General features: G+C 42.1%; 1 protein-coding gene across 2 annotated transcripts in view; it reads left to right on the top strand.

Annotated features, from left to right (window-relative positions):
• The window catches only part of DCAF1 (DDB1 and CUL4 associated factor 1), a 65,537-nt gene extending 51,434 nt beyond the window's left edge, over positions 1–14,103 (top strand). For both annotated transcript variants that reach the window (XM_063114529.1, XM_063114530.1), the window contains 2 exons: positions 8,350–8,602; positions 13,129–14,103. In XM_063114529.1, the coding sequence (XP_062970599.1) occupies positions 8,350–8,602; positions 13,129–13,187 (312 nt within the window). In that variant the 3' untranslated portion in view covers positions 13,188–14,103. The remainder of the gene's footprint in view (positions 1–8,349; positions 8,603–13,128) is intronic.
• Positions 14,104–14,552: the final 449 nt, after the last annotated feature.

Here is a 14,552-nt window from a genome sequence, read left to right as displayed (position 1 = left end):
CATAGTTTTTAAAATACCATATTTATCTTAAAGGACAGTCAGGCTCCAGAGTTTGAAACCACTTCACCATATGTTCCCAAGGATTTCCTAGTGTTGAGAGGCTTTCCTTTAATGCTTTCCAGATGCATGGGCTGCCTGTAGGGGACTTGGTTTCATGGGTGAGAGGAGCTCATGTGAATTATGAGATATAGATGAAAGGGAGAGGTCTTCAGATAGATACTTGAGAACTTTGATTTATTTATGACATGGATTTTAATGTTTTTTTGAGTGCTGTACTATTTGTTTGTGTTGCTAATCTTTCTCGGTGGCAGAGTTTGCAGGTGGTATTAGATCCTCCAAACTTCATGTGGTTGCCTTGAGTGGGTTTCTTAATGGTGTGTGTTCTTTTATTCTCACTTTAGTTTGCTTCCTTAGGTACCCCACTCCCTTAATGCATACACATTTTCACTTTAGCTTTCATGAAACAACATGTAGTTTATTTTTGAGTAGATATTGAAGGTGCAGTTGTCAAGTCATTTGTCTGTACATTGCAGTGTTTCAGGTGGCTGCAGACCGTCTCATCCTCCATGGGTTTATTCATCACTGGTGTGTATCAGTTCTTTCTCAGGCTTCCTGGGTGTTACATGTTGAACAGTAAATCTGAAGCAAAAATCAGGTTATTTACCAGCATCATTATCCCTGCTCTCCCACATCCTTATAGTTTACAAGATGGTGGGTAGCAGTCTTCTCTGAGGATTGGGTCCATGTGATGCCTCATGTCTGTCTTTGAGGGGGAGGTCAAGCTCAGTGGGAAGCTAGGATTGCCCAAGACACCTTGGGGGCTGGGAAGCTATTCTTTGGGTTGGCCTCATTCTTGCAAACATGGAATGGTGAGAGGCAAAGGCACTGGAGATAGGTAGCTGGCTGTGGAAGCAAGAGACACCATAAGGGAACAATTTGAGCATTTTCCTCCTCTTACTCCGCCCTCTCCAGGGAGGCTGGGATCGGAGAAAAGCCTGACTGATTCTCCTTCTGTGGTTCTGCTTAAGTTTCCTTTTGAGAGGTTAAGGGAGAAAGATAGTATAAAGGGGGTAAAGTGGTGTTTAGGACTTCTGACTGGTGCAGGAAGGGAAAATAGAACCTGCCTCGGCCAGCCACAATTGAGAAGAGCAGGCTCAAGAGAGTCCTAATGAGTGGCTCTGGGGCTCATTTTTTAAAAAAATTTTTTATTTTATTTATTTTATTTTTTTAAAAAGATGACCGGTAAGGGGATCTCAACCCTTGGCTTGGTGTTGTCAGCACCACGCTCAGCCAGTGAGCAAACCGGCCATCCCTATATAGGATCTGAACCCGTGGCCTTGGTGTTAGCAGCACCGCACTCTACCGAGTGAGCCACGGGCCGGCCCTGGGGCTCATTTTGTAGAAGAACTTGAAAGCTTTTTAGATCTGAGAGGGCTAGGAGTTAGCATCGCCCCCCGATTTCTCAGGATCTAGGCACATTTCCCTACATACTGGTACCACAGTCCTTATTGATCATCCGGTGCATTTCATGTTTGAAGGACATCCATTAGAGAACAGCTTCCCCCTCACCTCAGGGCCTTGCTTGGCATTTTGATTTTTGATTTAGAGATGTTTTAGATGGGATAATACCATATCCATTTAAGTGAATCTCCTTTGTAACCTTAATTCTGTTGATTCACATTCCTCCTGGAATCTTGTATAGTGATATTTTGCTGTATTTACTTTATCTGATTTCTCCCCACTGCCTCTTCCTGTGCCAGCTTGGATTTTTTTTAAACTCACTTTCCTTTGTATATTTTATCTGATTTTAAAACTAGAGAGTTTTCATTTTCATATGAGTTATTTGTTATTCAAAGTTTTGTCCTAGTCTAGCTGTCTGCCCTCAGGTCTTCTCAGATGTGCCAGGTATGACTTACATGGCTCAGGGATGCAGGCATCTGTGACTGACGACACCTTTGAATTTGCCTTTCCACCTTAGTAAAATAAACTCAGAAGCCTGAATAGTCGGCGACCCTCTGATAAAATGGCTTAGTGTAAAGTACCTATATAAAATGGTTATTTATTAAAGAGGTTTATTGAGATATAATTTACATACCATAAAAATAGTTGTCTTTTGCCCTTATGTTTAAGTAAGTTTGGAGATTAACAGGAAGGGATGAACCTATATCACTATATTGATGAATGAAAATATATACAATGTTTTTGACAGCTGTAAATATTTGGTTCCTGAGGCTGCTTGTCTGCCTTCAGGCATTTGATGAAAGTAGAGATAAGCCAAAGCTCATATCCATTGGAGTTTGGTATCTGTGTTTTTATTTTTATTTTTATTTTTTTTAAAAAGATGACCGGTAAGGGGATCTCAACCCTTGGCTTGGTGTTGTCAGCACCACGCTCAGCCAGTGAGCAAACCGGCCATCCCTATATAGGATCCGAACCCGTGGCCTTGGTGTTATCAGCACTGCACTCTACCGAGTGAGCCATGGGCCAGCCTGTATCTATGTTTTTAAAAATCAATTTATTCAATTTAGGAAAATTAGAAACCAAAGATTAGTAATTGATCATTGTTTCTAGATTTTGAAAAGCCGGTACATTTCAGCTAATTATAGTTAACCTTAAATTTATAAAGAAAAAACTCAACAAGGGAATAATGCTCTGTTTTCTCCACTCCATTTTGGAATCTGGGACACACTGTGTGCTGTGCTTCCTGTGTGTTCTTCACTGCCTAGAAGCGGATGGTAAGAGTCTTTACTGATTACACACTTACTGTACGCCTGGTCAGAGCTGAATGTGATAATTCCTGAAAGGCTCTTTTTTTCCTAAAAAAATTAAAATGTACTTGGAGTTAGGAATCTCTCAGAAGGAGATAAAAATACAAGTTTATGACTGTGAAATGAACCGATAGCTTTTAAGGATTGTTAATACCAGGAACAAGTGTTAAAAGAAGTAGTGGTTTATTTATTTATTTATTTTTCAAAAGATGACCTGTAAGGGGATCTTAACCCTTGACTTGGTGGTGTCAGCACCACGCTCTCCAAAGTGAGCCTGAGCCAACTGGCCATCGCTATATAGGGATCCGAACCCGTGGCCTTGGTGTTATCAGCCCTACACTCTCCCAAGTGAGCCACGGGCCGGCCCTAAGAAGTAGTAGTTTAAATTCAGCAAAATAAGACATGTTAAAGTGTAAAGACTGTAGGATCAGGTTTGAATTACATTTTTAAAAAGCTATCTTAGTTTTTAGATTAACTATTCTTAGTATGATCAGAAGTTTGGTTTTCTAAGAGATTGGTTATATTTTTGAAGGAAACCAAAGTATTTCTCTTGAAAAATAGAATAGGCTAAAAGTATTTCTTTTGAAAAATAGATACATAGATTCAAGAAGAGTTTTTGACGGTCTGGAAACAAAGGCTGCACTAATTAGAAAAACACATCTTTTTAAGTTCTAAAGAATAAGACAGTTTGATATAGCAGAGAATGTTCATGGGGAATACCTGGATTTACCTTTTTGGTTCTGTCATCAGGAGTCTGTGGACAGGGTGCGTTATTACAGAAAAGTAGAACTTTAGAACTGGAAGGTACTTCAACTGTTGCCTGGTGCAGTGGTTCTTACTTATGAGTGCTCTTCACAATTCCAGAACCTTCCCCAAATTCACCTGCGTGAACTACATTCAGAAAGATTGGTTCTATCATCCTGGACCCTCGGTGGCATGTGTATTTTGGAAAAAGTTTTCTCAGGTGATTGTGATGGTCATACCTGAGTAAGAGCCACTAATTTAATTAAACTGCCCCATTTAACAAGAAATTGAGATTCAGAGAAGTTTGCATTTGAAAAAATGTCCAGGAGATGGTCATTGCTACTGTTGTAGTTCTGTAACATGGGCAGTGTTATGGAGCTCTTGGGGGTTTTGATCCAGGAAGGGATGAGACCATAAGGGAGTTGGAGAGACTGGAGGCTGGCAGGAGGAGGGATAGCGTAGTAGTCGATCACAGCAAGAGTAGATAAGAAGGAGCACTGGGGACCTCAGATACGTGAGAAACAGAAGCTATGTGAAGGCATAAAAGGGGGAGAAGGGAAAGATGTGTTTGAAATTTTCACCTGGTAACTGAAAGAAGTGTGATAAAGGTGCTAAGTTTACGGGTGGTTTGAGTCCAGTTTTAGCATTATGGGATTTTAAGTTTCTGTTGTATAGATGGATACAGCTCAGGGTTTTATGAATGAGAGGAAATATGAAGGCAGAAATAAAAGTTGCAGGAACCCATATGCCTGGGGGAGGAGACCTGGCAGGGACCAAATGAGGACCAGGCCAGCAGTCCAGTTTAGAGGCAAGGATTGGTTAGTGTCACCACTGTAAAGAAGCTCCATGGTTGTCCATTCAAGCCTTCATATTCCTTTAGGAAGATTTTTGTAATTCTAATAACACAAACTAACACTTATTGAACACTTTTTATATGCCAGGTGCTTTCTAAAGAGTTCATTTATATGCATACACACATTAAAATAAAAGTTTAATCCTAATAGCAGTCCAGTCAGGATAAATAAATTACCCCAAAGTTGATCTGATAATCATATTAATAGAGTTCGCATTCACCTGAGGTAGCCCAGCTCCAGAGCACACGCCATTAACCGCCATACTGTAGAGTGGTGTGGACAGAAGCCCGACCGTCAAGTGTTAGAGAAGAAGAGACTGAGTGAGTGAGCGAGTGAGTGAGCAAGTGGCAGCTGAGAGTACCTGGAGGCCAGGAATAGGGTTTAGGTCACTTCTTTCAGAAGTCTGTAGGTAGTAGGAATTTGAAACCTGTATAGATTGAGAAGTTGTTAGGTTTGGGGGAGCTGAACCTTTAAGGAGGTAAGAAGCCAGTGGAGAGAAGTGTGAAGGTAGATGTGGGTGGGGTGGGGATAAGAAAAGTGTATCTGTGGTGTCAGGGTATGAGGGTGGACTGAGGTCCAGAGCGTGAATGGGAGGCTTGCTTTTCCCTCAGACCAGGGTTGAAGTCAGATTTAGATGGGGAGAGGTAACCAGAGGGCAGCGAAGAAAACTCATACCAGTTGACCTGTCCTCTGTACAGGAAGAGGGTGGGTTGATTATCTGCAAGGTTTAGGGGCTTTGGATAACCATGAAATCAACTTAAGGTGGAATCCAAGTGAGAAAAGTTTTGAAATTCCTTCTGTAGGGAAATTTATTAGTGTTTAATTTAAAATGGCCTGGCCCTGAATTCCTTAATTTTAATTCTAAGCCCTAAAAGAAGTCTCTTAGAGAATTGGAAAAAATATTTCTAGATCTAAAATTGTCTAAATGTTGCTGGAGTTCAGTCAGGATTCTAGCAAATCTCAGTCAGGATTCTAGCAAGATTTGCTTTTTTCGTTAAAAAATAACTTTTCGGTTTTACTTTTTTGACTACTGGTTATTGAAAGCTTTACTCTTTAGATAGGATGGAGAGGGGCTCATGCCACCAACCAGGTACTTGACCAGCAGAGAATTCTCCTGAAATTGCTTCTTAGAATCTCTTTTGGGTTCAACCACAGAATTAAATTCTACCACAGCATTTTGGACAGGTCTTGTGAGCCTGTGTTTCATGATTCTGGTATCAGATTTAAAATTTAGAAAGTGAGTTGTGGCCATACCTATGTGTGACAGAGTACATGTTAAACCAGCATCAGTCATTAAATGCAAAGTGTAGACAGTGAAATAATGTGTTCCACTTGAGGTTCAGGTACATCTCTCCTTCCTGCTCTTTTCTGCTCCCTTGTCATAGTCACATATGATGTACTCATGGCTTTCTGGGACGAATGATTATACTATTTCTTCTGCTGAAAGTTTTTTTTCCCCCTTGCAAGATTAAGTAAAGGTCAGGTTGGTAGAGTACAGGAAGAATTTAGCATGGTATCTGTAGTTCAAAGCTTAGACCCTGCTTGACCTCTTTTTAAGGTTTGCTCTTGATTTGGAAGCTTTTTCTTCAGTTATTCCGATCAGTTAAGCTTTGATGCTTTTAGAGATGAAAGAGAGCTGTCTTTCTGAATTTGCTGGCCAACTGATGCCTGTTTGAGCAGTTTACTCTAACCTTTTATGAACCACTCAACTGTGGACCTTTAAAAGTTGTGCTGTGTTAAATTTTAAATGTAATTGTTCTGTTCCACATAGGCTTACGAGACACAGGGCCCTGGATACTCTCTTCTTTACTGTACTTTTTTTTTTTTTTAAAGATGACCAGTAAGGGGATCTTAACCCTTGGTGTTGTCAGCACCACGCTCTCCCAAGTGAGCTAACCGGCCATCCCTATATAGGGATCCGAACCCGTGGCCTTGGTGTTATCAGCACCACGCTCTCCCAAGTGAGCCACGGGCCGGCCCTACTGTACTTAGTTTTAACTGTTGTACTTTGTTAATGGATTAGAGCTAATTTTGGTCAAGGCCATGAAAGTATGCCTGGAAAAAAGAGGCAAAAGTTGTAATCTGGTAAGCACTTTGGATTATTTTTCCTGAATTTTGACTGCCTTCCCCATACCCAATTATTTGTATGAGTGGATGTGCTTGTAGGGGCTATGAGGTTGTCTGTGTTTCAGTTTATCATTGCTGCCTCCAGACACTCTTAGCTCCCTTCAAGTTGGTGAATGTTTAGTAGCCACCCATCCGCATGCCTCTGGGTCAAGGCTGTGGAATAGCGGTCTTAGGCCATTATGGGTGTGCATTCACACACGCAAGCCCCTACAAAATCTGGCATGCATACATTTGTACAAGTATTAGGATTACTGGGTATTTAAAGGGAGTCCGCGTTTTTTCATATAGCTGCCACAAATTGTTGAAAAGTCTAAATCACTGCATCAAACAGCATATCAAACAGTCTGTAATAGTGGTTCCAAAATTATCAAAAGTCCATAAAGCAGAGCTACTCTGCTGAATGAGCCTAGTTTACAGTATAGCTGGTGAATACTAGTAGCTGGGTCAGCACAAAATGTTTGCTTTAAGTGACTGGTAGGCAGTAACACCTTTAAAATGAAAAAAGAATTTTTTTTTTTTTTATGTTGGGATTGTTCTGTCTTGACTTTGATTAGGCTGATGTATAAAATGATTTTTATATTTAATTACTGCAGGAATTAGAATTCTTTGCTGTTGGCAAGGCTGACAGTTGATGTTTGAGCAGAAACATCATGTCTGAATCTTGGTTACAATTACTTGAGAATAACTGTCATCCTTAACAAAGCAAAGAGGTATTTTTGTGTCCTCTCCCACTTGAAGGGAAACAATTTGGGTTCTAATGCAAAGCTGAAATCTGTGGCAGGTGCAAGAATGTATCATTTACAAAGCCCAGGGTACCTAGAACAAAGTATTTCATTGGTTTTCTGGTAGTTTTCTTGCCTTTGGTAAATTATCTTAAGAATGGAAGGATAGATGGTTTCTCTGGCATACTGTGTGTGTGTGTGTGTGTGTGTGTGTGTGTGTGTGTGTGTGTGTGTGTGTGTGTGTGTGTGTGTGTGTGTGTGTGTGTGTGTGTGTGTGTGTGTGTGTGTGTGTGTGTGTGTGTGTGTGTGTGTGTGTGTGTGTGTGTGTGTGTGTGTGTGTGCTTGTAACAGGAAGTGTGGGTATCTGTTGGTGTTCTGTGTTGTAAGTCTGTTTTGTTGCAGTGTTGAGATCATTGAATGCTTATGATAGCACTGGTAGGAGTGTACCCACATTCTTGGGTAGAAGACTAAGGGCAAGAGGTAGAAGGGTTTAGGAGCTGATGACTCAACAGCTGTGTTCTTTCTCCATTTTGTTAAAGCATTGCTTTTTAGATTCTAGGTAAAAGCTTTTGTTCCAGTGCCTCAACTGATTTCAGTTGCTTTGTTTGATGCAGAAAAGAAGAGCCCCCTTGAGCACTTAGAATATTGATGACAGAGACTTCTGTGCAGTCAGTTGTCTGTTTCCTTGGATAAGGGCTGTATGACCAGTAATGCCTTTGTGGAGTGACAGTAATCCTTGTCTTAAGGGTGCTTCGAGTGTTTTGGGGAACATGGGTGTGCCTGTCTCAGCCATCACTGACAAGTCTGGCTGGCCCACACAGTCTCTGCTAATCTAGGTTACCCTTTCTTTTTTTTTTTAAAAAGATGACCGGTAAGGGGATCTTAACCCTTGACTTGGTGTTGTCAGCACCACGCTCTCCCAAGTGAGCCAACCAGCCATCCCTATATAGGATCCGAACCTGTGGCCTTGATGTTATCAGCACCGCACTCTCCTGAGTGAGCCACGGGTCAGCCCTTAGGATACCCTTTCTACTGACAGTTTCCTCCCCTGTCCCTTTGGGTAAGACTCACCCTGTGGCCCACGTGGGTTAGGCCTCTGTATTTGTCCTGATAGACCTCATGCTCTCTTACCAGGAAGAGGAAGAACAGGAGGAAGAAGATGATGATGAAGATGACGACGACACTGATGATTTAGATGAGCTTGATACTGACCAGTTGCTGGAGGCAGAATTGGAGGAGGACGACAACAACGAGAATGCAGGGGAGGATGGGGACAATGACTTCTCTCCCTCTGATGAGGAACTAGCAAACCTTCTAGAGGAGGGAGAGGATGGGGAGGATGAAGATTCTGATGCAGATGAAGAAGTGGAACTGATCCTAGGAGACAGTAAGTATAGGACAGAATTTGGGCTGAGCCTTGGCATCCAGGGCAAGGTCCCTTCTCTTGTGCCAGTGCAACACAGTGGACAAGCCACACCACGGTTCTGTGCCCCGTAACTGTTAATTCACCACTCTGGTCCCTTGAGTAAAAGCACTTTCACATCTCTGATCCTCTGCTCTCCCATCAGACCATGTAACCAAACCAAATGGCTGTCCTTCCTTATCTTTCAAGTAAAGATTGGCAAATTTTTTTTATGAAGCCTGACAGTATTTTATGCTTTTGAGTCACAAAGTCTGTTGCAGCTATTCTACTCCTGTTGTAGTGAGAAAGCAGTCATAGACATTATGTAAATGAATGATTTTTACTGTGTTCTGATAAAACTTTTATTTATAAAAATAGTTTTATATAGGTTTTTATTTATAAAAATAGGCTTATAGTTTGTCAGCTTCTGCCTTAGAGGACTAGCCATAGAATACAAGGCCAAAATGTAGCTCTGCTCTGAGAGGCAGAGCTGGAGTCAGTCAGAAGAAGTTCCTTGTGGGGTGCTGTTAATTTCTAAAGTTGTAAAGAAACAAAGGCCTCTTTTGGAGGAGCCCTTGCCTGTCTGCTTTTGGCTAATCCCTCTTACAGGCCAGGGAGTAAATATTTCTCTGTGGCATCTGTTTTGTTCACTTCCTTTTTTTTTTTTTTTTCTTATTCCAAATTTTGAAGAACAAGCTGAAGTTTTTCTAGTAATTTCCCATTAGGACAGGTTTCTGAAGTCAAGTTATTCCCTGAATGTGCTAATGAATCTTGAAGAAACCAGCTAATAGTTCTAAGAGTCTGCTAGCTCTATATCTGTACTCACTCTGCATGTCTCAGAAGGACATACTCAACAGCATCACCATGAGATGTGTCACTGTTGACAGATTTATGTTTGCTATGGTCCTGGTTCCTTGTAGTGCTGCCCTGCATGATTGGGGGGTAACCCCTGTGATATCTAGCCATTTTTCATGTAGCTAACCTAAACAACATTCTAGCAATTGCAGTAGGTATCATGTCTAATACAGTAGCCACTAACCACATGTGGCTGTTTAAATTCATATTAATTATATTAAGAATTCAGTTCATTTTCCTGTCCACATTTCAAGTGCTCAGTAGGCACATGTGGCTGTCATACTGAAGAGTACAGATATAGAACATCATATACATCATTACAGAAAATTCTGTTGTGCTGGCCTAGGCCCAACAAATGCCAAGCCTCTTCATAGGAGATGCTTGGTTTGTATGACTGAGGTTTGGCGGTAGGAGGGAGACAGAGAGAGAGAGGAGAGGGTGTGTGTGTTTGGTTGGGGGAGGGTAGAGTGATAGTATATATATGTAAAAGATTCTCCTGTTCCACAGTGACTTAAATCCATTTTGGGGGGGACAAATTTCATATGTGCTTCAAGATTGAAGTCTAATTGGCTTAGGAGAGACTGTCTTTCTAGTATAAGTCCACTTACCAAAGCTGTATTTTGAGGAAGCTTGTGGGTGGGAGCGTGGGGTACTGCCTGTGTGTGCCGATCTGCTGTTTATCAGCTTCCATTTTTCCATACTTGAAGGTTGAGGGTATTCAATGGAGTAGTCCCAAGCCATGGTTAGAGAGCCAGGTAAGAGAACTAAGGGGTAAGAGACACAGGGCAGGCTTTACCGAACCTTTTATGTCATATGTGAATAGTGAGATGTGGGGAACAAGTTATACTCCCTTCAATTACAAGTAGTTACTAAGGCAGGTTGGAAGGGTCAGCAGGCCAGCTGATGGTGGTGCCTCCAACATATGAGAGTATCACTTTAATTTTTTTTATTCTTTTTTTTTTTTTTTTTTGTCTTTTTCATGACCGGCACTCAGCCAGTGAGTGCACCGGCCATTCCTATATAGGATCCGAACCCGCGGCGGGAGCGTCGCTGCGCTCCCAGCGCCGCACTCTCCCGAGTACACTACGGGCTCGGCCCTAATTTTTTTATTCTTAATTTAAATATGAGGCCAATTTGTGTTTGGCCTGTAAAATTACTTCCTCCTTTAGCTATTTAGTTTAGGAAACTCTTTTGCTCCAATCAAAGGTAATTTAGAAAACTTTAATTCTATCAGTTATGAGAATATTGTTACTTTAACTTGAGTGGTAATATTTATGATGTGAAAATAAGATGACAACTTGAAGACCTCTCAGCGTGGACTCCAGAATAGAGGTGGCGATGCAGAGGTGGTATCTGCATTGTGCATTCCATTGCTCTTTCTCTGTTTTATAAGCAGCACCCTTGGTTTGCTAGTATTTTCCCTCATACTAATCCTCTAGAGGAATAGCTCCTAACCATTTTGAGCTTATGGAACCCTTTTAGGACATGACAAAAACCATAGAAACTATAGAAAACCACACCCATGTGCCCCTATGTACATTTGCATAGGCCCCAGATCCTGCAGGGCCCCAGTGGTTACATATGCAGAATCCTAGCCCTAGGAAGAGAAACACCCTTGACTCTGAGGTCTTTGTGTTTCTCTGTCAGCGCCAACCGCCTCCCCTCCTTCCGCCCCCAAACCTGTATGTTGTAGAGCAACAGGTTAAACACTGCAGGGATTTATTATTCCTATCTAGACTGTCTTTGCCTTTGAGGCCTTTCAGAATGGGAGGTCCCAACCAGGGTCTGGGATAGGGTCACTTCAACACTTGGAGGATGAGAAAAGGCTAAGGAAGGCAGGGAAAGGAGTAAGGAGTCCTACCACCTGACCACCATGTAGGAAATCGGTGCCCAACCCCTGAAGTTCTCTCTCAAACCTTGAGCCTGACAGTTATTTGCTTAAAGAAGATTATGCTGATCTTCATTAAGCAGCATTTACAGTCCTTAGATGTGATACAGAGCTAAGACTCAGCTCTTCATAGCTCTACAGCTGCTGGCCAGACAGGTCTCAGGCAGTTGGTCTGGTGTTGCTGGCTCATAGAGTACATGAGCACTGGGTGATTCCTCGGAGGTCTGCCAAGGGCTCCTGGCAAGTCCTCTGTGTGGGGCCAGGATACACTGCTGTTTGGTCCTGGGGAGGAGGCTGTACCCTTCTTGTGGCACTTCTTCCTGGAACTCTTGCAGCAGAGAAGCTACGGAGGCTTGGTTTGTTCAGGTGTGTCAGGCTTTAATTCTTTGATCTCTCCCTCTTGTTTTCCGACTCCTTAACAGTAGAGTTAGGCCATACTTGTGCTGTTTAGACCCAGGAACACTGGTTTTTCCAGCCATCTGTTTTGCTTACTTTCAGAGCTTTCTTGTATCACTGCTATGCTTTTCTAGATATTTACTTTGTGTACTTTCTTGTATCACTGCTATGCTTTTCTAGATATTTACTTTGTCCACTTCATTTTTCTTCATAAAGGAGATTGTAGTGAACGAAGGAAAGTTTGGAAACATGCATTGTTCCTCTTAGCTTGCCCAAGAGGGGATCTTCTCAGGTACAGTACCTAGGAAAGGCTGATGAGGGATTCTTTGAAACTAGGGGCCGCCCCTCTCCACATGGGAACCCCAGAGCTTATGGGCATTTGCAGGGCTCCAGCTCAGCGTCTGTCTATTTACTCTGCTGGAGACCTTGTTAAAATTGTTTTATAGATTTCTGAGATATGAGTAATCAGAAGTGGGCGCTGAGACTTTACTCAGCAAATACCAGTGTCCTTTGAGCGAGGTACCACATTTCTGATTATGGTCAGCCAGACATGGTGTGTGTACCTCATTTTGAGGGTCCTTTTTGCTACCACCTAGTTTCACCCTTTAATGAGGTGTACTGTGCCCTGCTGGAGGAGGCAGATGGTCAAGCAGAGGTTCCTTGTCAGAGACAGTGCCGCCTTCCAGGATGTCATAGCTGCTCCTGCTGGCCTCCCACCCTGTTTCTAGATATAGCTCCATCCCTGGTATTACTGCAAGCTGACCTGAACCTTTTGGGAATTTATTCCCTGCAGATTACATTCAGCAGTTATAGATGAATGAATCCTGAGTCAACTATCTGTGTCTTTGTGCAGTCTTCTAAGGACTAGAGAAGGGAGTGGCTTAGCAATTTAAGAAAAGATAAATCTCTCACTTTTACTTGGACTCAGTCTGCTTTTTTAGTGGTCCCTTGAGGTCAAGCAGGCCTGGGCCCATCCCTGAAGGACGCCAGAGGCGAAGGGCCACAGGGGCTCACTCACTGACCACCTCAGCCCTGCCCTGTTTCAGTCATTTAATGTGCCATGGGTGGAAGCTCCAGAGGGCACTGGCCTGATGATCCCTTTAGGGCCTCCTAGGCAGGAAGCAGAGGGCACTGTGTCCAGGCCCTTTGAAAGGCAAGAGAGCAAGAGGTCCCAGGGGTGGCCACTGTTGTAAGCAACAGGTATATTCTCCAGAGCCAGCTCCAAGGAGTTAATTGATGTGTTTTCTTCTTTCTGGAAACTGGTAATTAACCTTACTCAGGCATAAATGTATGTGAATGCAGGTGCTTCCATCCCGAAAGCTTCCTATAAGCCTAATGCATAATCTAGTTTCTTCCTTTTCTTACCTTTCAGCTGACAGTTCTGAGAACTCTGATTTGGAAGATGACATTATCTTATCTCTGAATGAGTGACAAGCCATCACCACTCGGAAGAGATTCTTGACAGGCGTCAAGAATCTGAGTCAAATGAATTCGAACACCTTCCCTTCCCTTTCTTCCAGGGCTGTCTTTTAAGGAACTGCATGCTCTGCATTCAGAGGATTATGGCTTAGAGAGTCTCACTGGAATCTGAGGGTCCTTCCAAAAACAATAACAACCACAAAAAAAACCCAACAGGGATTAGGCCCTATTCTGCTTCCCTTTCTCCTCGAATGGACATGTTTCCTCAAGGGAAAAAAAAGAAATGTCTCTGGGGTTATTTCACAATATATTTTCTTTGTATAATGTTCTTTACATAAAGAACAAGAAATAGTTTTTTATAAAACTTAAAAAAGAAAAAAAACACAACAGGCATTTATAACTTGAGGGTATGAACTTATATCCACCAGGTCTCTTGTCCCTGCACTTCATTTTCTTTGGAAGAAAATGATATCTAAAAAATAATATAGAGGCATTTTTACATACATATTTAAATGAAAAGGAAAATCGTGGTTTCTTAAATTGATAAGGATTAAGAATATTTTATTATAAATATAATATATGATTTTTTAACCTGTTTTGTTGCCTCATATGCTTTCAAGTTAATTTGTTTTCCTTTGTGTCAGAGGTGGGGAGGAAGGTTCTGCTTGTTGGCTGAGTAAATGCCTAAATTCACCCACCTTCATGGTTTGGGGGCAACATGGTCATTGTGGATATTGGTTTTGTGGAGTTGAGGGAACTTAGGATATAAGTTCACTCCCTCTATTTTTCTTTGTGATTGTTTTTCAAAAATCTTTTTTTTTCACTTTCTCTCCAATGTGGAAATTAAAAATCAAAGGCCTTTTTCTTTAATGTAAAGCGTATTTATTTAAAAAAAAAATACAGAATAAACTACAAGTCTCTCTTTGTTTATGGCCTTTCCCCGTTCTCTTTTACCAAAGTGGGGTGTGTCCCTTTCTTGCAGCTCTAGCCAGGCCATAGAGAAGACACCTTCCAAGAGAGGCAGACCAAGGTGGTGATGAGAACATGTTCTGCCCAAATAAAGCACTCCAGGAGAAAAGTAGCATAGTCACAGTGTCTGACCTTGGCCTGGAGCTCTCTTGCAGGGGTGGGACCTGTCTTTGTAACTTGGGGGGTGGGGAGAGGAGTTTAGGGCATTGTTTACTGTGGACACACCTCTCTGTCCCCATGTTCTGGATCAAGAAGGCAACTCTCGAGTATAGATTTGGTGGAACTGCAAAGGTATAGGAGTCCTGGGAAGTTTTGGAGGAGCAAGCTGGCAAAGCTAAGGAGTGAAAGCATTTTGGCCATCCCTGTAGTTAGGGTGACTGTCTAGGAATTTCTAGGAAATTCCTCAAA

The sequence above is a fragment of the Cynocephalus volans genome, chromosome 11, assembly GCF_027409185.1.
Source record: "Cynocephalus volans isolate mCynVol1 chromosome 11, mCynVol1.pri, whole genome shotgun sequence".
In the NCBI taxonomy this organism is placed as follows: Eukaryota; Metazoa; Chordata; class Mammalia; order Dermoptera; family Cynocephalidae; genus Cynocephalus; species Cynocephalus volans.
This window is presented reverse-complemented; position numbering and strand designations above follow the sequence as displayed.